General features: G+C 39.3%; 2 protein-coding genes across 5 annotated transcripts; one reads left to right on the top strand and one right to left on the bottom strand.

Moving 5' to 3' along the window:
• The first annotated feature begins 1,489 nt into the window (after window positions 1-1,489).
• On the top strand, window positions 1,490-5,841 carry LOC124282610 (mediator of RNA polymerase II transcription subunit 30-like). 4 transcript variants are annotated; one of them, XM_046718632.1, is made up of 5 exons: window positions 1,490-1,576; window positions 2,589-2,861; window positions 4,171-4,329; window positions 4,875-4,970; window positions 5,227-5,841. In XM_046718632.1, the coding sequence occupies exons 2-5, from the start codon at window positions 2,625-2,627 to the stop codon at window positions 5,323-5,325; spliced, it is 591 nt and encodes a 196-aa protein (XP_046574588.1). In that variant the 5' UTR covers window positions 1,490-1,576; window positions 2,589-2,624; the 3' UTR covers window positions 5,326-5,841. The 4 variants fall into 4 exon arrangements, with proteins under 4 accessions (XP_046574588.1, XP_046574591.1, XP_046574590.1 ...); XM_046718635.1 differs by having other exon boundaries at window positions 1,497-1,671; window positions 5,231-5,341; XM_046718634.1 differs by having other exon boundaries at window positions 1,501-1,675.
• An 809-nt stretch (window positions 5,842-6,650) lies between these two features.
• Window positions 6,651-14,335, bottom strand: LOC124282644. Its single transcript, XM_046718670.1, has 3 exons — window positions 14,262-14,335; window positions 9,772-9,891; window positions 6,651-7,557 (listed from the first exon to the last, which is right to left on the bottom strand). The coding sequence occupies exons 1-3, from the start codon at window positions 14,320-14,322 to the stop codon at window positions 7,400-7,402; spliced, it is 339 nt and encodes a 112-aa protein (XP_046574626.1). The 5' UTR covers window positions 14,323-14,335; the 3' UTR covers window positions 6,651-7,399.
• Window positions 14,336-21,185: the final 6,850 nt, after the last annotated feature.

Genomic DNA, 21,185 nt, shown 5'->3' with positions numbered 1-21,185 from the left:
TACACCGTGTTATTCTTTTCGTATATCTTCTTTGTTTGGGCAAGACATAGAATACAACTGTTGATGTTCAGGTCGACACGATATAATCAGGAATACATAATCTCAATTTATCACAAAGATTTATCATATACATGTCTTTGGGTTAGAACTACTTATTTACCGTGACATTATTTTCAATAATAATATTTTTTAGACCGTACATTTTTCCAGTGTCAGTGCCAAACGTGGAAGTGTGGCGTGCGCATATAATAATCTATTATATGGTCTCTGGTTGAAGCCCAACAAACACGCACACACATCCGGACCTAGACTAACAACTAGTCTCTGAAATGAACATATTTTACTGAAAAAAGTTCATAGTTAAAAATATATATATAATGAAAAGGAGCCCTGAGACTTTCTTCATTTTCAGAAGCTGAGGAAATCTAGACTTGTCACATTTTCTAGACTTGCGTGGGTTTTCTTGGATATATTTGCTTCAGGGTCTGTACGACAGACTAATCCGGACCCACTTTCTCGAATCCATATCACTCTGTTCTGCCTTGCAGCGTTTACATGAGGCATTGATACAATACATTGTGTATATGGATATGTTTTATGATCTCGCTCAAGGTCGTTTTGTGAGACAAAGGACTGATAGCTGTATCCAGTCATAAAACAATTATGCACACACACACAAAGAGTTTTACAATACCTCGTATGTGAGAATAATGTTTACTTCTTTAAATAAAAATTGTTTTCATCAATTTATGTATACGGCTTTGTGTAATCATCTTTCTTTTTTCCATTGTCATAGATATTCATTTCACTTGACCATGTGTAACAAAAGACACTTCCAGATTTAGCGTTCATCGTGACATGTGAAACATTCGGACAGGTGGCGAGTAGTAAATATTTGCGTAAGTGACATACATAGTAACATCATATCTAAAAGATATTTTGTTCCAATTTGTTCAAATTCTTTGAGTGGCATTTAGAAGATTCCAATATAGTTAATGGAGGAGTGCGACGTTTCGATGAGATCTGATCTTGGAAATCTGTATCGAAACGTCTGATGATTTGGAGTACATTCATTTGTGAATCTTTCTGATGATTTGGATCCATTTTGTTTTAATTATTAATTTTTTATGATCAGGGTGAATATACTATATGAAGAAATGTCCTAAATTATAAATATTTAAACGTTATTGACTACAAGTTTAAAACATAAATACATATCATATATATAAACCCTTATGATCATAAATGCCTTTATCTTCGCTTGAAGGTCACAAATGCACGATAGCAAGTGTGTTTAGGAAAATAGTTTACGGATCTGATGGGTTTATTTTGTTATTCGCGGGAACCAGGTTTAGTCAATAATCTTCTGTACCAAGCATAAATAAAATAGGAAGAACACGTGATTCGGGCCAAATGTTGAAGCAGTCAAGTCAATTACTGACGCGCTCTGGTGACATATCATAATGTCCGTAAATGTGTAACTTCCTATTTAGATCTAACCAAGGGCGAATAACTCTAAATTGCTCCAAATTGCTTGATCGTTTTGTCTTCAATTTGAGTGTTTATTTTCTTGCAAATAACTTACTACCACACTTGGAGTAATTGTAAGCTGTTGGCAACAACGAATGGTCTTTGGATCATTACAAAGATTATCGAGATCTTGCTTTTGAAGTAGGTACTGTTAAGATTTCCAGCTTTTCGTCAGAAACCTGAATCGGCGTCAAGCACAAATTGCTACAATCATGACAATGACAAACATGATCAAATATTAGATATAACATACTATTTGAAGTGGGATACATTGCGATTGAGGCATTATACAACGGTGGACGTTTCCCACCCAGTTATATGGAGCAGTGCACTTTACCATGTTTACACTACAGCACACATATTTGTTATTATTGTTTTATTTCTAGTATTATTTCATGAACATGTGATGGTTACAAAGAATGGGTAATGTGATTTTAATTAATAATGTAAGGTTTCTATGAAATATGTATAAATATGTGAACATATTTTTTAAAATAATTTATTAACATAGCTTATGTTTGTTAACTCAATCATACTCAGTAGAGTATCATTATCATCATGATCACCACCATCATAACTAGTATATATTGGCAATGGTTTTGCCAACATTGCCAATAAGTAGTATCATATATTGCGATAAGTAGCACATATATGCTTTTCAAGTGCAAAAGTTTTTTCTGTGTTCTGGTGTATTGGGTAAACAAATAATATGGTAGGTTTCATTATTATTTGTATTGTGTAGTCTTAAGATCTACACCAAAATTCATTTATAAATGCTGTTTCCATTTTAAAGTGATTGTCAAGAAACAGAAATTAATTTTTCTCTCACATTCTCTGCCATTTATCCATGACTACAAAACGTCATCGACTGATACAGATGAGTATGAGCTTGAGAATGTAGAACACAGGATCAGTGTCAATTAATGACAAACAGTTTAGCTCTCATTATATTTCAATAGAGATACCTGTAACACAAAATATTGCAGAAAAAATGATTTGCCAAGACACAGCCCTAACAAAGATTATCTTAATTGTCATATCTTTGCCAATATTTTCAGAAAATCTGTGGGATACTATACTACTAAAAGTTGTGAATGATGGCTGGCCCAGGTCAACATTACCCCCTGACAGCCCAGATGTCTGCCCCTGCATCCTATCAGGCATACCAACCACCTCCTCCACCACCTCCACAGATGTCACCACAGCAACAACAGATGATGGTTCAACCCAAAGAGATAAATGCTGCTTTGTTTTGTAGAGCTGGGCAGGAAGCTGTTCACGACCTTGTTTCCAAAGCTACAGAATTATTTCAGCAGATGTACCGGTTACAGGTTGGCAAAACACTGAAATACTTCCCTGGTTGATGTAAATATCTCTTATTATTAGCCTTTAGATAAATTGGAAGTCTTTTCATTAGCCGGCACCCTACAATTTCACAGATAATGTGAATCCAACTTACCCTGCTTCAACTGGACAACTTTTCATCAAACTTTTGTTAGAACATGCTGTATTTTATCTATGAATCAGAAATAGATGGGACCTAAAGATATATCCTAAACCTATCCTATTATTTGAAATGGCAAGTCTCTTTAAGACTTTGTGTGCAGGCGATTAGGATGCCTGAATCTGAGGGTGTGGGTTCAAATCCTGCATGGGACTCAGCCCAACAAAAGTACTAGAATCTGTACTTTACTAAGAAAGTGTAATCCCAAATATAAAGTATGTTACAAGTCTCTTAAAACATAGTTTTAAAAACCTGTAAGAGTTACAGCCTTTTGAATATTGACAACAATCATGGCAAAAAGTTTGTGTCCCATACCACAGCAAAAACAGAAAAAATCATCTCAAGAATAACTGTATTAAAACATTTACTAGAATCTACAGGTAATAAATCTGTTTTACATGACCATTTCCCAGGTAGTATGGGATGGTATGGCCCGTTTGAATCTGTATTTCGTCAGTCCATATTATCCTGTACTATCTGGTAGATAGCATTGGAACTAATGTTATTACTGACAAATTACTCACATATATATTACGCATATTTATTTCCTATCCAAAATATTTACCTTGTGTGCACATCATTCAGTATTCAGGTTAGTAGGGTAGTTTAGTGATTAAGTGTTTCTTCTTAAATCTAAGTCCTAGGTTTGATTCCCCACATGGGTACAATGTGTGAACCCCCTTTCTGGTATCGTCTGCCATGATATTGCTGGAATATTGCTAAAAGTGGCTGAAGACACAACTCATTCACTCATTCGGTTTCCATGCCATGTCAAGAGTTGCGCCCTGTGGGCATGCCCAAAACCTGGGATTGTGGGTTCAAATTCCGAACACCCCAATAGTGTGTCTCATGTCATCAGTTCCCAATTGTGCAGATTGATGCTCATGCTGTTGATCACTGGATTGTCTGGTCCAGATTATTTACTGACCGCTGCCATATAGCTGGAATATTGCTGAGTATGGCATAAACCTAAACTCACTCACTCAATAGTGTGTCTACCTTTGTCTACACCATGCCCGTGCTTAAGGATTTTGCCAAAGTTATAAAGAGCGCTCAAGTTAATGGTAGTTTGACAAGACTTTGAGCAGTGTTTGTTTGTTTGTTTAGAGGAAATACATTGGTGATGGTGTGTTTAGATTCCAAATGGAGTTACAGCTGGTCCGCAGCTGTACCAGGAGAGGCGGATCAAGATTGATGAACAGCTACGTGTCATCCTTCAGATGTTTCAGAAGCTAAGAGTGATCTACAACAAAGTAAATGAAATATCTATACACTTCCCGGAACCACCAGAAGAGGTGTGTTGATTGTCATACATGGATATTGGCCTGACTTTCATGTTGCAATGTATTAATACATTAATTATATATATATTAATGTATATGTATTCATGAATTGTGACACATACCACAACATAATGCATGTTTCCTTTCTTTTGAATTTGTTATGAAAATGAATAAAAGTGGACCGATTCATCAGATCTCCTTTGCAATATTTTGAAGAATTAGTAGTTTTGACAAGTTCATTTTGTTGGATATTGCAATGGATTAGTTGTAGACACATTATACACAGGAAACCGGTCCTGAATCCTTTTGCCTTTTCAGTCATTGAATCAAGGTGTTAATTTGTGAATTACATAATTTCAATTCAACTTGTCTGAAAAGATGCATTCATTTGTATTTCAAATTGTGACTTACAAGTAATTCTGTACACCTCTAGTAGTACCAGAGCTGATACCATTACTATGTGGCTATCTTAAATTTCGAATGTTGGGCTGTACAACTTATTCAGGCATCATCTTGTCTTCCTTTTTTATTTCACATTCCAACCTCGTTTCCTTCAGTTGCTGATTCCGCTAGTTGGTTCAGAAGTGGATCAGACATCAATGAACAATGATGTTTACAGATATGTTGCAGAGGAACATAGAGAAATTGTAGAGGTGAGTGGAGCTTGATGCATTGAATATCAATGTATAATTTTGTTAGGGGTAGTCATGAAACTGTACCAAATTGTACCTTAAATCTGCCCCCAAATGAAGGAAACGTTTAGATTTTACGGTTTTGCTCTAATGTACATGAAAGTCAATGTTTGTAAATTTTTAGTTAAAGAATACTAGTATATGCATACTTTGGGCAGGTCTCTTGGACAAAAACTAAGAAAGATATGTCTTGAAATGTCTGTTTCTATTGTTACAGCAAGTGAGGATGAAGAACCAGGAGATTAAAGACATCATTGACCAGATACGTTCCATCATCTGGGAGATCAACACTATGATTACTATGAGGAAAACGTGATACAAGGTCAAGGTCACAATGTCTGTACACAGGGCATTGGAGGCTGGGCAGTAGTGGGGTGGCCATGTTGCCCAAGATACCAACTTGCTCCAGTATTCCAATAAGGAAAAAACTGTTGCCTTAAGACACTTGAACTCTGATTTTGTGAACATGTGAATCTCACTTTTCTTTGGAAATGGAGAAATGTCTTCAGTGCTACTTTTCATAGCAGAGTTACATCCCTTTGCCCTTCCAGGATCTGCGGACATGTTCGTACAATTGCAGACTTGTCTCATTTTGTCACCACATACTCCTGGATTTTAACAAAGTGGTAAATATCAATGCTATGTGTCACTTAATGTTTCATACTTTCAACTTGAAGTGGTGTTACTGAAAACTGAAATAGTGTGAAGTGCTGAATGAACTCAGTGAGGTGGAGGATATTTCAGGAAAGGGGTAACTGTCTGGGGGAGAAAGAATGTATGCATTTTGTGTAATATTTGTAATGTATGAAAATATACAATCATATTGATTTAATTGTGTTCCAGATTGTTTGTGTCCAATATTGCATGTTACATTGTCTACTCTGATTCCCCTTCCACATAGATTTTCTCTCTTGCAAATTACTTACACCACAATGTTGCCTTGCTGAGAATGAGTAATTCTGTTAACAGATGGGTATGTGAATTAGTTACTATGTACATACTCCATGATAGCTTGTAAATAACCCAGTCTTGGCCAAGTCAAACCAGTGGCTGATAGCATAAGCAACGATCCAGTAGATAGGGTCTCATGTAAAAGGCAAGTGTGCACATGGAGGGTGTCTGAAACAACAACAGTGAACTGACCAGCCAACACACACATGCACACACAAACATTTTTGATCTGCCAGTGCTGAGGATATATTCTAAAATCTCAAACTACACCCTCAAAGTTGTATCTTCTGAACTGCCTGCGTGGTGTAGTGGTTGGATTGTCCGCACAGAGAGCGGAAGGTCGTGGGTTCGATCCCCAGTTGCGTCATACCAAAAGATGTTACAATATGGTACTTGTTGTTCCCTGCCTGACGCTTGGTATTAATGGGTAAAACAAGGACTGGTCGGCTCGGAGTCAGTGTAATGTGTCTGAGTGGGGTGTTCATGCTTAACTGCGGCATGGTATTTCAGTGAGCTAGCACTATAAAACCAGCTTAAGTCTGGGCTAGTACAAACAGTCACACATATACATGCACTCGCATGTTGTCATATGAGCGAAATATTCTGAAGTACAACCTTAAACCCTATCTCACCTCGCCTAACCTTGTATCTACTGCTGGTTTATGTAACCACATATAACAAATCCATGAGTATTGATGATATTCTTTATTGATTCAGAAAGGTGTTAGTCAATGAATCCTTGTGACAACCCACTCTTTCTCTAATGTATCGCTTATCACTGGATGAGTTCATTACAGAGAAAAGGGTAGGTCATCAAACCATGTTGTGCATATCATTTTGCCCAGGGAGATGTTTTTTCTATTAAACAAAAATGAAAATGTACACCTTTGGCCTGATAATTTTGTTTCATGTTTTCCACATTTTCCATCAATTAACCTATGTTTTAGAATTTTTTTGTACTGACAACTTAATCAACATAAGCCTATTACCAAACAAACTTTAAAAAGGGAAACCAAATAGTTTGATCTCGTAGACATTTTTCCCACCAAGCTTCCATCAAGCACAACAATTATCATCATACGTAATCAGAGAGAGAAAAAATGAAGCAGAGAGAGAGTGAAAAAAGAATGAATGACTTTGGGGACAGGTATTGTAAATACTCCTAAAATAACAAAAAAGTCACCAGAATGTTGAAACTGCAAAAGGAGTGTAACACTAAGTACTTCTAGAATACCTTACAGGTTTGTTGATGTTTACATACACTTTTACATGGAATTTGAGAGGAAGAGAGCATTGTACAGGTATGTTAATATACATTCTTTATTGCAGAGAGAAAGTATCAAAACAAAATTAAAAAATCGTTTCGTTGCAAAATGCATTAAACTGCAATATTGCAAAGGAAAGTTCAACATGTCATTGTTCAAGGAAATACGACTTCTTCATGGACTTATATAGAGAAGTACAAGCGCCACAAGTACAACTGGAGTGAACATGTTTATCCCTGTTGCCATGGCAGCGGAGCAGGTGCCATCACACGTGACGTTTTTGTCACAGACCAGCCTGTAGCCCGAGGGAAAGCTCTTGCACAAATCACCATCTGCAACAAACACCACGTCGACACTGAATAAACGAATCAGTTCTTTGCAATCTAAGTGTACATTTTACAGTTAGGATACTCTCAAGTTCCGTGGATACCTTGTCAGGAAAATATCCTGTCGCATGTCAGGTAAAAACTGCGAGTATGAAGTGAATACCCCTTCACATATCAGGGGAATACGCTCTCAGATGTCCTATATATTATCTCACACGAAGACAACATCAAATACCATCTATCTATTCTGCCCTGTCCCTGTGAAGACCCCATCACATGACACTATATATTCTGTCTTGTCCCTGTGAAGATGAATTCAAATGATATATATATCTTCTGCCCCGTCCCCGTGAAAACAACATCAAATGACATCTATCTATTCTGTCTTGTACCCTTGAAGACAGCATCAAATGACATCAATCTATTCTGTCTTGTCCCCGTGAAGACATCAAATGACATTTATCTATTCTGTCTTGTCCCCCGTGAAGACAACATCAAATGTCATCTATCTATTCTGTCTTGTCACCCGTGGAGACCCCATCAAATGCCATCAATCTATTCTGTCTTGTCCCCGTGAAGACATCAAATGACATTTATCTATTCTGTCTTGTCCCCCGTGAAGACAACATCAAATGCCATCTATCTATTCTGTCTTGTCCCCTTGAAGACAACATCAAATGCCATCAATCTATTCTGTCTTGTCCCCGTGAAGACATCAAATGACATCAATCTATTCTGTCTTGTCCCCCGTGAAGACAACATCAAATGTCATCTATCTATTCTGTCTTGTCTCCCCGTGAAGACCCCATCAAATGACATCTATCTATTCTGTCTTGTCCCCCGTGAAGACAACATCAAATGACATCTATCTATTCTGTCTTGTACCCTTGAAGACATCAAATGAAATCAATCTATTCTGTCTTCTCCCCGTGGACACCACATCAAATGTCATCAATCTATTCTGTCTTGTCCCCGTGAAGACATCAAATGACATTTATCTATTCTGTCTTGTCCCCGTGAAGACATCAAATGACATTTATCTATTCTGTCTTGTCCCCCGTGAAGACAACATCAAATGTCATCTATCTATTCTGTCTTGTCACCCGTGGAGACCCCATCAAATGACATCAATCTATTCTGTCTTGTCCCCCGTGGAGACCACATCAAATGCCATCTATCTATTCTGTCTTGTCCCCTGTGAAGACAACATCAAATGTCAAATATCTATTCTGTCTGGTCCCCGTGACGACCCCATCAAATGACATCTATCCATTCTGCCTTGATCCCCGTGAAGACAACATCAAATGTCAAATATCTATTCTGTCTTGTCCCCGTGATCACACACATCAAATGCCATCAATCTATTCTGTCTTGTCCCCGTGAAGACAACATCAAAGTCAAATATCTATTCTGTCTTGTCCCCGTGATCACACACATCAAATGCCATCAATCTATTCTGTCTTGTCCCCGTGACGACCCCATCAAATGACATCTATCCATTCTGTCTTGTCCCCCGTGAAGACAACATCAAATGTCAAATATCTATTCTGTCTTGTCCCCGTGAAGACAACATCAAATGGATATATCTATTCTCTCTTAAACCACGTAAACACAACGTCCAATACCTGATAATTATTTTGCCTTATATAATGTGAATACCCAGTCACTTACCACGTGATTATTCTGTCAAACGCCAGGTAAAGACCCTTTCATGTACAATCTACTTTTCCTATACCTCGTGTCTCAAATGATTAATATCTAATCTGTCCTGCACCACGTGAATACCCGTCAACTGTGAAACATTAATCATGTCTTTTACCTTCAAATAAAACAAGACCGCCCCCGTGGTGTAGTGGTTAGAGCGTCCGCCCGGAGTGCGGAAGGCCGTGGGTTCGATCCCCAGTCGCGTCATACCAAAAGACGTTAAAATATGGTACTTGTTGGTCCCTGCCTGGCGCTCGGCATTAATGGGTACAACAAGGACTGGTCGGCTCGGAGTCAGTATAATGTGTCTGAGTTGGGTATTCCTGCTTCACTGCGGGTTAGCACTATAAAACCAGCTTCAGTCTGGGCTAGTACAAGCAGCCGCACATACACATACACACGCATGCACGTCGTCAGATGAGCGAAATATTCTCAAGCACGACGTTAAACCCAATTCCACCACCACCACCACTCAAATAAAACACCGGTCAATTTGATAGTATGAATAACACCTACTTGTAGTGCTATTCTTTACTTTGTCACACAAGCTGGCATCTTCAGGGAACGTTGACGTGAAGTTCATGTTGCAGCTTGGGTTGTCGGTTCCCTTGGCGCACTTCTTGCAAGCGCTTTCACCTTCAAAGATCAAGGATAGATCAGTTTACTATAGTAATATGTCAGCACACGTGAGTGGGTATGGGTTTACACCGCTTTTAGCAATATTCCAGCAATATCACAACGGGGACACCAGAAGTGGGCTTCACACATTGTACCCAAATGGGGATCGAACTCGTAAACGTTGTAACCGCAAGGCTGTTACTCCATCGGCTCCGTGGGTTCAGGGTTTCAAGGGGAAGGGATCATACCAAAACCATTTTAATGCCACTGAGAAAGTTGGTTGTCCAACGGGTAGTTCAGATGTGTGTTTATTAGTTGCTGAAAGAAGCCGCTGTGTCGTGAGATGACTAAAAGTTTGATTGCGAGTTTGTGCTGTAGTTTATCCTTACATACTCCTTTGGTTTGCTTATGTCCTAATGCCGGACTCCCAGTCATGGTGTCTTCTTGTAAACAGTAGAGGTTTTGACTGAAACTACACGTTTTTTTGTGCCACTTCCCCAATTTTTTTGTTATTGGTTTTCTTCGCTTTTTAAATATTTAAAAAATTTAGTTTATGTTTTGTGCAGATTTATCATACAGGTGCGGTGAAATGGGGGTTCGTGTCGTATTTATCGTCACTAGGGTTCTGTTACAGCGACTTGATGCAGGTGCAGGCGCGTGCATGTGTGGCTGTTGTGCTTGTCTGGACTTTTAGTGCCGGTTTCTCAATGCTACGAAGATAGTATGCTGCAGTTTAACATGAATGATTATGATAGATAGTTTATTATAGAAGAAGTTTATTTTAGTCGTAAATACGGTCATATGGCCAATGTACATAATCATTTACCCACCGACGTGCAAAAGAAACTTCCCACTCATTTCGAATGCCAGTAATAAAAATCAAAGACAGGTTTTTCCCTCGATCATCGGATGTCTATCTCAACGCCACATCGTATTATCAATTTCAACTCCATGGGGATAAAAAAACCCATTGCATTCCTATATTTAATGTTTTATATTATCAAATTATGTTAACAGTAAACCAACAAACATCTATGAAATGGAGAAATTAGATCGTCAATCGCACTTTAGGTTAAATAGCGTACATATAGACCTTTTGAATTCTTAGATTTTATCAAACAGTAAAGATAATGGAAGGTTTGGTAGCTTCTGGACAAATAAGGTTCCCAGTTCACGTCTCTGTAAGGGGTAAATTATACTGCAACCCGTCTGGGACACACAACGGTGTTCCTATACGATCATTAGTAACTATTGAATACAGCCATTCATCACCAGTGCAGAAGGAAATACCTTGTAAAGGTAAACATAATTATATCTGTATGTTTATATACTGCTTATCCGATAACCATCACATATGCCAATCATATACCCGCTTGATAAGTATCACAACCTTGTGCTCCTTCAAGGGAGGTGTTTACCCATGGCAGTTTCTTATATGGCTTAGGTTGACCGTGTGAAAGAGAGTATTCATTTCTAGTATTAATTGGTCTCAACACGTACACCTACTTTGTGTAAGGTTATATAGCAAACGTCAACAGGACACAAACTAAACAATAACAAAAGTATGTCCTGTATGCACTCTACCGTTCATGAGGTATATTTTGCTGGGATATAAAGCTTGCTTTGACTAAACGCCCTGACCACAGCACTGGTTTCAATAGTATAGCTGTGCTAGTAGGTTGATTGTTTGACCAGCAGGAAGGGAATAATTCCGCGGTAGCATTACTAATGCAGTTCTACAGGGCTTTGACATTAATTACAGGCGTGTACTTCAGGGTTGGTTCTCTGATTTCAATCTTTGCTATCCATGTTTTCAGTATTGGCTCAAACTTCTTTCAAGACGTTTTATTTTCGTTTCTGATTTTAAAATCGTGGGTAATCACTGAAGCTGTTCCTCATCAGACTTTTATCAAGCAGATATACCTTTTTATGTTTCTAGTTAAACACCGTGAATAGAAAGATCGTGATTTTAGAATTAATGAAGAACTACCCTGAAATATATTTGAGTGAGGTACTTCAGAAGTTGGTGTGGTGTTCGAGATGTTGTGGTGTGTGGTGTTTTGAGGTGATGTGGTGTTGTGATTTAAGTGGTGTTTCGAGGCGGTGTGGTATTGTGATTTAAGTGGTGTTACGAGGCGGAGTGGTGTTGTGAGTTAAGTCGTGTTACGAGGCGGAGTGGTGTGAGTTAAGTGGTGTTACGAGGTGAGTTATTGTGAGTTAAGTGGTGTTACGAGGCGGAGTGGTATTGTGAGTTAAGTGGTGTTACGAGGCGGAGTGGTATTGTGAGTTAAGTGGTGTTACGAGGCGGAGTGGTATTGTGAGTTAAGTGGTGTTACGAGGCGGAGTGGTGTTGTGAGTTAAGTGGTGTTACGAGGCGGAGTGGTATTGTGAGTTAAGTGGTGTTACGAGGCGGAGTGGTATTGTGAGTTAAGTGATGTTACGAGGCGGAGTGGTATTGTGAGTTAAGTGGTGTTACGAGGCGGAGTGGTATTGTGAGTTAAGTGGTGTTACGAGGCGGAGTGGTATTGTGAGTTAAGTGGTGTTACGAGGCGGAGTGGTGTCGTGATTTAAGTGGTGTTACGAGGCGGAGTGGTATTGTGAGTTAAGTGGTGTTACGAGGCGGAGTGGTATTGTGAGTTAAGTGGTGTTACGAGGGGTTGTAAGTTAAGTGGTGTTACGAGGTGGCGCGGTTTTTGTCATACCTAAACGTACTATATAGCGTTCACTGATTACAACTTACGAAACAAAATTTGATAATCTAATCTAGAATATTCCCAAGTTGAGTATTCGTCCACAAAACGTCCCAAAATGACGACACGCAATCCTAAGCTTCATATTCGTCAATTTTTTAGTCGACTTATTTGTTAACAGACAGGTGTATCACAAAATCATTTCCGCAATGAAATGGATACATCTAAAATGCAGTTTGTCTTAGCGATTGTTGTTCAGCAACAAACCATCTTTAAATACACTCCGTAAATAATCGAGGACCAGACAAACAGGTGATAGGACGTACTCCGACCGTAAATCCCATGCACATGCGTAAGTCTCAAGCACTGTAATATAATACACCAGGGCCTAGATTTTCGAAGCTCTCTTGGTGCTAAGATAGTCGTAAGTTAATGTTAATGAATAGCACTTACGACTATCTTAGCGCCCAATGATTTCTAAAATAAGGGGCAATACTGTAGCCTACAATATGGAAACAATGTAGTGGATATGGGGACAATAAAGGACATTGAGCAGTTCGGATAGAAAAGACATTATTACCCAATGATTCCTCTAAAGTGTTATATAAAGGGGCGGTGGGGTAGCCTAGTGGTTAAAGCGTTCGCTCGTCCTGCCAAAGACCCGAGTTAGATTCCCCACATGGGTACAATGTTTGAAGCCCATTTCTGGTGTCCCCTACCGAAATATTGCTAAGCGCGGCTTAAAACCATACTCATTCATTCATTCTTAAGTGCTATAAACTGATGGACAAAATAAATTATTTCCCCCACGTATGATATTGACTAAAATGAAACCATGCAGAAAGACTGCAAGTGGGTCAAGTTATTCGACAACGATGTATTTGATACCAGTCGCAAATTGCATTTTGGTGTACGCATTAAATCTGCTTTGTACGCGACTGATTTCAGCCTTGTAACGTTTCTGACAACGTATTGTTTTTTGAAAAATTGCAGGCATGTTTCGCGACTGATGTCAAAACGACCACTGAGGATATGGCGGCGTTTCGGAATAAACAGGCATATAAACTGAGGAATGGCGGTGTTGGAATAAAAGAATAAACATTAACTGCAAACGTTTTTTCGTGGCGACTCCAATGACTGACTCAGTGAGTATGGTTTTACGCCACTTTTAGCAATATTCCACCGACATCGGGGACACCAGAAATGGGCTGGAAAATGTACCCATCGAACCCGGGCCTTTGGCGTGACGAGCGAGCGCTTTAACCACAAGGCTACCCCATGATCCGTGGCTACTCGAAGTCGTTGTGAATATGAGTGAGTTGGGTTTAACGCCGCTTTTAGCAATATTCCAGCAATATCACGGCGGGGTATAAAATGAATTTGGTTTGCTTATATAACTACTATTAAAGAGAAAAGATTAATATAACTCGACAAAGACATTACTGTGAAAATCAATATGTCAACATACGTATCTTAGTTATACAGTGAGCTGAAACTCCATATATCACATGAATAATGACATCTACAGTTAACGTTGAATTTCCATATAATTTATATGGACGCTTGGCCTACATCATTGTCAGGGCTCCAAATTATAGTTATCTACAGGCACAGATTACCCCGTCAATCTAAATTTTATCATTTACACAGGTACTCAGCATTAAGGTTAATATACTGGTACAAATTATTAAAAATTACCTCTTTGGATCAAAACTACGGCGAGCAATGCCATGGAAACGGGAAAGAGTAAACGCAGCATTTTACACGGGGATCCCTCAGCTCCAAAATACTTCTGTCAGGCTAAAACATACTTTATACAGCGACAAGGGGCAGTATGTTGAAACGGTTATATGTTTGTCGCCAGCCAATGACACCGAAGTATACAGTCATGTGACTGCAGGAGGTATGCAAATGATTTTCGTGATACCAGCAGTTAAGCAATATTCGTCACTTGAAAATTTCATTGCATGCAGGAATGCTCTCATAACAAAACACATGAAATTCTGCAGTGTTCATATTTCTATCGCTAAAATATGTGATGTTCTTAGACTTATGCTGCTAGGTACAAAGCTGTAACATCAGGCAATATAATAATTTTGCCGTATATTCAATATGAACGACTGCGAACATAATTATCTATGTTATGCATCTATAGTTTTTCATATCCTTACAATGCTTTGACAAAACGTGATTCGCAACTTCCGCATTCACACCGCTAGTTCCCGGACTTAATATCTGGGCCTATTTGTGGTAAATACTAGTAAATCCTTGTCGTATGATTTTCCTTTATCTCACGCTTTCTTACTTCATAAGGCGACGCCCTTGACTGGAAATATTCACACACTCTTCAGGCGGTTTAGCTGAGAAAATTTAATGCATTAATTTGAACTTTGAACAGGAAATAAGTTCAAAGAGGGCAAAACGTTGGAGAGGTCTGCAGGTCATTCGAGTCTTCATCGTCATTTCTGTCCTTGACCCGTGAAGATCCGGGGTAGAATAGGTCTTCAGCAACCCATTCTTGTCATAAAAGGCGACTATGCTTGTCGTAAAAGGCGACTAACGGGATCGGGTGGTCAGGCTCGCTGACTTGGTTGACACATGTCATCGGTTCCCAATTGCGCAGATCGATGCTCATGCTGTTGATCACTGGATTGTCTGGTCCAGACTCGATTATTTACAGACCGCCGCCATATAGCTGGAATATTGCTGAGTGCGGCGTAAAACTAAACTCGCTCACTCATTGCTGTCTTTAATGTTTTCAGTTTCCCAATGTCATGTAAAAAGCCAAGAATGTAGCAAAGTCTTCCATTTGGGATCTGTACTGAAACCTACCCGTGATTGCCGGGTTAGAATATTGTAACCCATGCTTGTCGTAGGAGGCGACTAACGGGATCGGGTGCTCAGGCTCCCCCGATTTGGATGACATAAGCCATCGTACCCCATTGCGTAGATCGATGTTGTTGATTACTGGATTGTCTGGTCCAGACTTGATTATTTACAAAGGGCCGCAATATAGATGAGTGCTGCGTAAATCTATACTCATTCACTCACTCACTGCACTGAAACTTTGCTTCTCCGCTCAGCAATACCTCAAAGCTCGAATGACCATAACCCCAACACGTGGTGTTCAATATGTTCTATATACGCCGACTCGGGAGAATAATATCACTTTAAATTCACATTACATAGCATTGACTTTTGGAGGGAGATACAGTATTAGTTTAAGGGAGATCACTTCAAAAGTGACAAAAGTGATATCCGAAATTAAGCACGTTGGCCAAAATACACGAATATATTCTGCTGTAGGCTCATGAGTACATGTACGAGACTCCGTGAGACTACATACGGAAAGTCCCGGTTGTACTGTATTGTTTTGTGGGACATCGAGTAACAGGGAAGCTGCTTGAAGGTGTCTGACGATGACGTAAAGTCAGAACCATCGGAACAATTGTATGGGTGGCTTAAAACCTATGGATACCTCAAATTAAGCAGGTGGAATAGCCTGACAGAGTGAAAGGTCACTACCTCGATCATGGACCTTCGTCCAGAAGGACGCGATAGCCAGTACATTGGTACAGCCTATTCCCATTATAGAAGGGAGTGCTGTACATAGCATATCTCCTGCCTTGTGGGCCAACTGTCACTTAGGCTCAACGATGCTTTTCTGAAGCGAACACAGCCCAAGCTGTTTGTCTGAAGCGAACACAGCCCTTTCTCGAAGTGCATCGCCACCCTCTGCTGTGCAGACTCCTGACCCTTGTGCCACTACTGCCCATGGTCATTAGCACCGATTCGGGTTCCAGTGCAAGGTCTTGTACTACACTTGAGCCTCGCCATTTGCCAAGGCAAATGTGGACTAATGGCTCTCTTTTTCAATGAACAGTCTGCAGTCTGGCATTGCATATATGTCGCTTTGACTGACTGAGTTTGGTTTTACGCCGCTTTTAGCAATATTCAGCAACATCACGGCGGCGGACACCAGAAATGGGTTTCACACATTGTACCCTTGTGGGGATTCGAACCCGGGTCTTCGGCGTGACGAGCCAACGTTTTAACCACTAGGCTACCCCACCGCCCTATGTCGCTTTGAGCAACAATTGACAGACACATGGAACTGAGATTTAAAGACAGGTTTGCATGGACGTATGCTATTTGTGACTTCAGACTGCGTGTGAAAATGCATCTGACGATTCACCGCATGTCTGAAGCCAAGGAAAAGCTGATTTATTTACGTCTCCATCGACATTGCGGCAGTGTGCAGTATAGTTCTCTTTTCTGTCGTCATCCAATTGCGTGAGTTTGAGTCATCACGATCACACCTGCCAAGAACAGCTGCATTTGTGCAGGACACGTAGAAGCGGTTACATGAATTTAGGGCCGGGTACAATGTACATGTTATGTCGGAACTGATTCTCATTAGTCTGCACATTGCCACCTGTATGTAGACCCACGACTGAAGTGTATGTGTACCTTGAGAGAAAGGCAGGGCCAAACTGAAGGTGAACGAATGCTCAAGAGTAACCTGACAGCGTGAAGTGTTAATGTATGTATGTAACACTAAAACTATCATTTGGTTATTGGTATATTCTCTATCCCTGTCTACAGAAGCACAGGTTTGGTGTCGCTCATGTGAATATTTTCAGCGTCGTGTCATCCAAATCCGGAGCTGCGATGGCGAATGGGTCAAGGCTATTTATCATACAAGGGGTATTCAATACCCTGGGTAACCGACGCTGTCATCAACACAGTTTCCCAGAATGAGGGCTCATAATCTGACTGGCATAAGTGTAAACAAAGCTTGAGTTTACGGTCTGTTGGAAGTGTGCCCCCTGTCCTATGGAATATGGAGACAGCAACTGCCTCAAAGCTCCAACCGATCCTGATAAATGCTCTGAAGGCCTTATAAACCTGGTACAGATATGGTAGAGGATCTGTCACTGTCCATTTAGCGCAAGAGCATGGTCCAGGTTCATCTGACCAAGAAACAAGAAAAGCCTTTAAAAAGGCAACGTTGGAGGCACTGAGTACATAAAGACATTTAGTGAGAAGGACGTGAGATGATTTGAGGGGTGAAGTTGAGTTCAAGAGCATCACGATGACTACACCTCTGCCTGTTAGAGACTTGCTTCTATTAGAGATCGGTACTCGCATAGCAAATACGGTATTCTCATCTCCAGTATATGACATTTCATTTCAAAGGTTTCCGTCATGTCTAAACATGTCTGGAAATGAAGTACTAATGACGGACGGAGGAAACATGGTCCTATATAGTATATATATATGTATATGTACTATTGGCCTGTGGCCTCTTCAGTACGAAATAAAGATTGATCTATCATAGTGCCACTGCTGGGCCAACTTCTATAAACGCGCTTGGGTTTACTCAGCACCCGCGGTCACTGAACACACTTTTCGAACCGATTCCAGGAACCCAGTCGGCCCTTCGCTAAATTCATGATAGAGCGAATGGGTGCTACTAAAATGGATTTTCCGATTCTGCAATTCGAAATTATGCACTCAACTAGTACAAGTGTGCTCTATTACATGTAAAAATCGTTTGTATTGAAAGTGTCTCAGTTTATTAATGTTTATGAACAGTAAAACACAGAATGTGTATGAACTTAGAAATTTATGGAAAACTCGACTTCCACATTAACTCTGAAGTAAAGCGGGACAATTATTTATGATTACCCATATGGTCACATGGCTCCTAATTTGCTACATCTACAGCTATGTTCATTGGTCATTTGGAATCGCCGAATTACAAAGAGACTAATACAAGTATCATTGGTTGAAAGTTCATTTGAATAATCCAAGTGTATAATGCAGGGAAAAATTTCGAGAGACAAATTCCGCCTCCAACCAATAACATAATCCTCCAAATGCGAGGATGGCCATGAATTAAGACATAGGTGGTGGAAACGGTACCTCCCATCAGAATCACTGTAACAACACCTCCCAAGGGCCCTCTTTCACAGATATGAACATTTCTTTGGTCCCCCAAAACTGATTATGCAGTTCATTGCACCATGGAACTAGACAGACTGAAATATAACAGACTCTATTGGAGTATGAATTGAAATGTTCAACAAATAATAACAAGCATTTTTCATAAACATTTTTTATATCAAAAGTTCTGAATATCCCCATGTTTCTTTTCAAAAAAGACAAACATAAACATGAAACAGCCACCTGCTCAGTGAAAGTTCAAACACAAGCCTAGTGTTTCAACATACACACACAATAAACATTGTCACATTCGGATATACATGACCCAAACAAAATACCAACCTCAAATATCTGGCTCCTCAGGCTCAATACAAACGTCCAACACAATGACCCCATGGATTCGTCAAATGACAGGAATCTTTCTGTTATTTGAAAAAAACCCAAACAATATTAATTCAAAGATTGACTGGATTCTTGGCAAGTGGACCTGGAAAGTTTCTGTGAATCCATGTCAGTCGACTGATGTTTACTGATGTATATTAATGCAATGCTTACCAATAACCTTATAAAACACAGATAAATGTTTAACTCTGCTTTTAGCAATATTCCATTAACATCATGACATAGGTTACCAGAAAAAGTAGTGTTCACACACTGTACCCATGTGGGTATCAAACTCAGGCCTTTGCAGTAACATACATATGCTTCAACCATTTGACTGCATAACACCCCCCAAATACAGATACAGTGTTCATTTGACACAAGAGATGGGTTCACTACAGATCATTGAACAATTCTTTTTTTCTGTTTGTATTTAACATGACATGTACCTGCATCAGGGCATAACACCTTTGGCTGCCTGAAAACATTTACCCCCCCTGCAGGTTAAAAAAATAAAAATTTATCACACTGAACCATTTTCTTAATATGTCATCGCTTCAGTGTCAGCCTTCTGGAAATGTACACATGCAGTTTACTTGATTCAGGTATTGTGTTTGGGTATTTGTAAGTCTGTAAACAAAGATATTGGCTGTGATCACACAAAATGATACATTGGGGCATTTCATAATTATCATAACATGTAAAGACAGTTCTCAACTGAAATGGACCATCATCAACTCAAATTATTCCAGCCTGAATTCAGGTTTATGTCCACATATGTAGAATATTTTCTTATGAAATAAAGAAAATGATGTGAGCACACCCGACAGATGGACACTCACAGTGGTTTGATGGAATGTCCAGCAGACTTGACTACCATGTTCTATATGTTTGGAACATGAGGTCCACCTTTTACCTTGTCACGACTGTTAGCAGTTGTATCATGGGACAGTTGGAAATCTACATATCACACAAAGCTTTTTAATTCGTAAGAATTATTTTGCCCCCAAAGTGTGGCTGATCATTGAAGAAACTAAGATTATTATGAAATACCCCAACTCTGATAACTAATATCTCATATATATAAATACTAGTAAAACATACAGCACTTGTTTGAAGGTTGGACACAATTATCACTTTCACCTCAGCTGAAAATCAATGTTGATCATGCTGAGTAACCCAACAACACATTTGGCCATCTTTAGAGTTATCTCCCTCTACAGAAGCATACAATTTGTCCCAGTTTTCTGAAACCAAGCAGTTTCATAAACATCCAAAGAAAATGGCAAATTTCTTAAAGCTTTCATGATTCTCTGTACCAATCAGTTTCTTGTCAATTTCAACCCCTTTAGCATAAAACAGCTGAACCTATACAGTTTGCAACAATTCTTCCAGAGAAAATATTAAGGAAAGGAACATGGTGGAGTGGAGGAAAGGAAAACTTAACTGACAGGACATTTATACCGTATCTTAAGACTTCTTGTGATAATAAAGTTATTAGTCCTTAATAATAAAGTTGGCATTATGTTTGTTAAGCAGTGGTAATGATGCACAAGCAGTAAGCATACAGTATAAATAAATCTCCACGGATGACAGTGATTATGCAGAAAGCAGATTATGCCTCTCCTAAATGACTATTTCCAATCACCTCAATAAAAGTGGTACTGTATCTTTATACACTCATCCTCTCATCCTTCTAATGTAGTCATTAGGCTGTTCTGACATCACATGTTCTAAACACTATCTCAGCACTGATCATGAAGGTGTTGTTTATAGTCATTGCCCTAACTATGCTCACTGCACCACGACTGCTTTGAAGAACAAGGTCCAGATGATCAACTTTGTAAACTACATGTCTAGAAATGCTTGCAAGTCCTCATCCCTTGTGAAATCATCATTGGGTGAAAGAAATACTCCCACCTTGTCAAATGGATGAAAATTCTTACCATCAAAATAAAAACTAGCTGGAATGGCTTTACAGCAGGGCATGATATTGAAAGATATATATCTTTAAATAATGATTCGAACAATGAATGATTTGGTTCTTGTATACATCCTTACATCTGAGAAAGCAGTTCAAAGGAATGTCATCGAGTGAGACTGCATTAATGTTGCTTGAACAGTATTATTATATCATGGCATGTGAGTCTAATGTGTGAGGAAGGCCCAGAGTGATGAATCTCTAAGATGTTTCCACTTTTGAGAAACTTAACAGCACAGATATGGTACCGACAGGCCCAGAAACAAATGTAAAAATGCAGGACTTAAATACTTCTGTGCCCAAAGGTTGCA

The sequence above is a fragment of the Haliotis rubra genome, unplaced genomic scaffold (genome assembly GCF_003918875.1).
Source record: "Haliotis rubra isolate DU_JTF1 unplaced genomic scaffold, ASM391887v1 Scf30, whole genome shotgun sequence".
In the NCBI taxonomy this organism is placed as follows: Eukaryota; Metazoa; Mollusca; class Gastropoda; order Lepetellida; family Haliotidae; genus Haliotis; species Haliotis rubra.
The sequence above is the reverse complement of the archived record's forward strand: the minus strand, read 5'-3'. Positions and strand labels throughout refer to the sequence as shown.

Bases quoted from the DNA above. Each gene is read 5' to 3' on its own strand.
- LOC124282610 (XM_046718632.1), top strand. From the start codon at position 2,625: ATGATGGCTGGCCCAGGTCAACATTACCCCCTGACAGCCCAGATGTCT. The intron at 2,862-4,170 runs GTTGGCAAAACA...TGGTGTGTTTAG, and splicing joins AGCAGATGTACCGGTTACAG to ATTCCAAATGGAGTTACAGC. The intron at 4,971-5,226 runs GTGAGTGGAGCT...CTATTGTTACAG, and splicing joins AACATAGAGAAATTGTAGAG to CAAGTGAGGATGAAGAACCA.
- LOC124282644 (XM_046718670.1), bottom strand. From the start codon at position 14,322: ATGCTGCGTTTACTCTTTCCCGTTTCCATGGCATTGCTCGCCGTAGTT. The intron at 9,892-14,261 runs GTAATTTTTAAT...TGATCTTTGAAG, and splicing joins CGTAGTTTTGATCCAAAGAG to GTGAAAGCGCTTGCAAGAAG. The intron at 7,558-9,771 runs GTAGGTGTTATT...TGTTTGTTGCAG, and splicing joins AGTAAAGAATAGCACTACAA to ATGGTGATTTGTGCAAGAGC.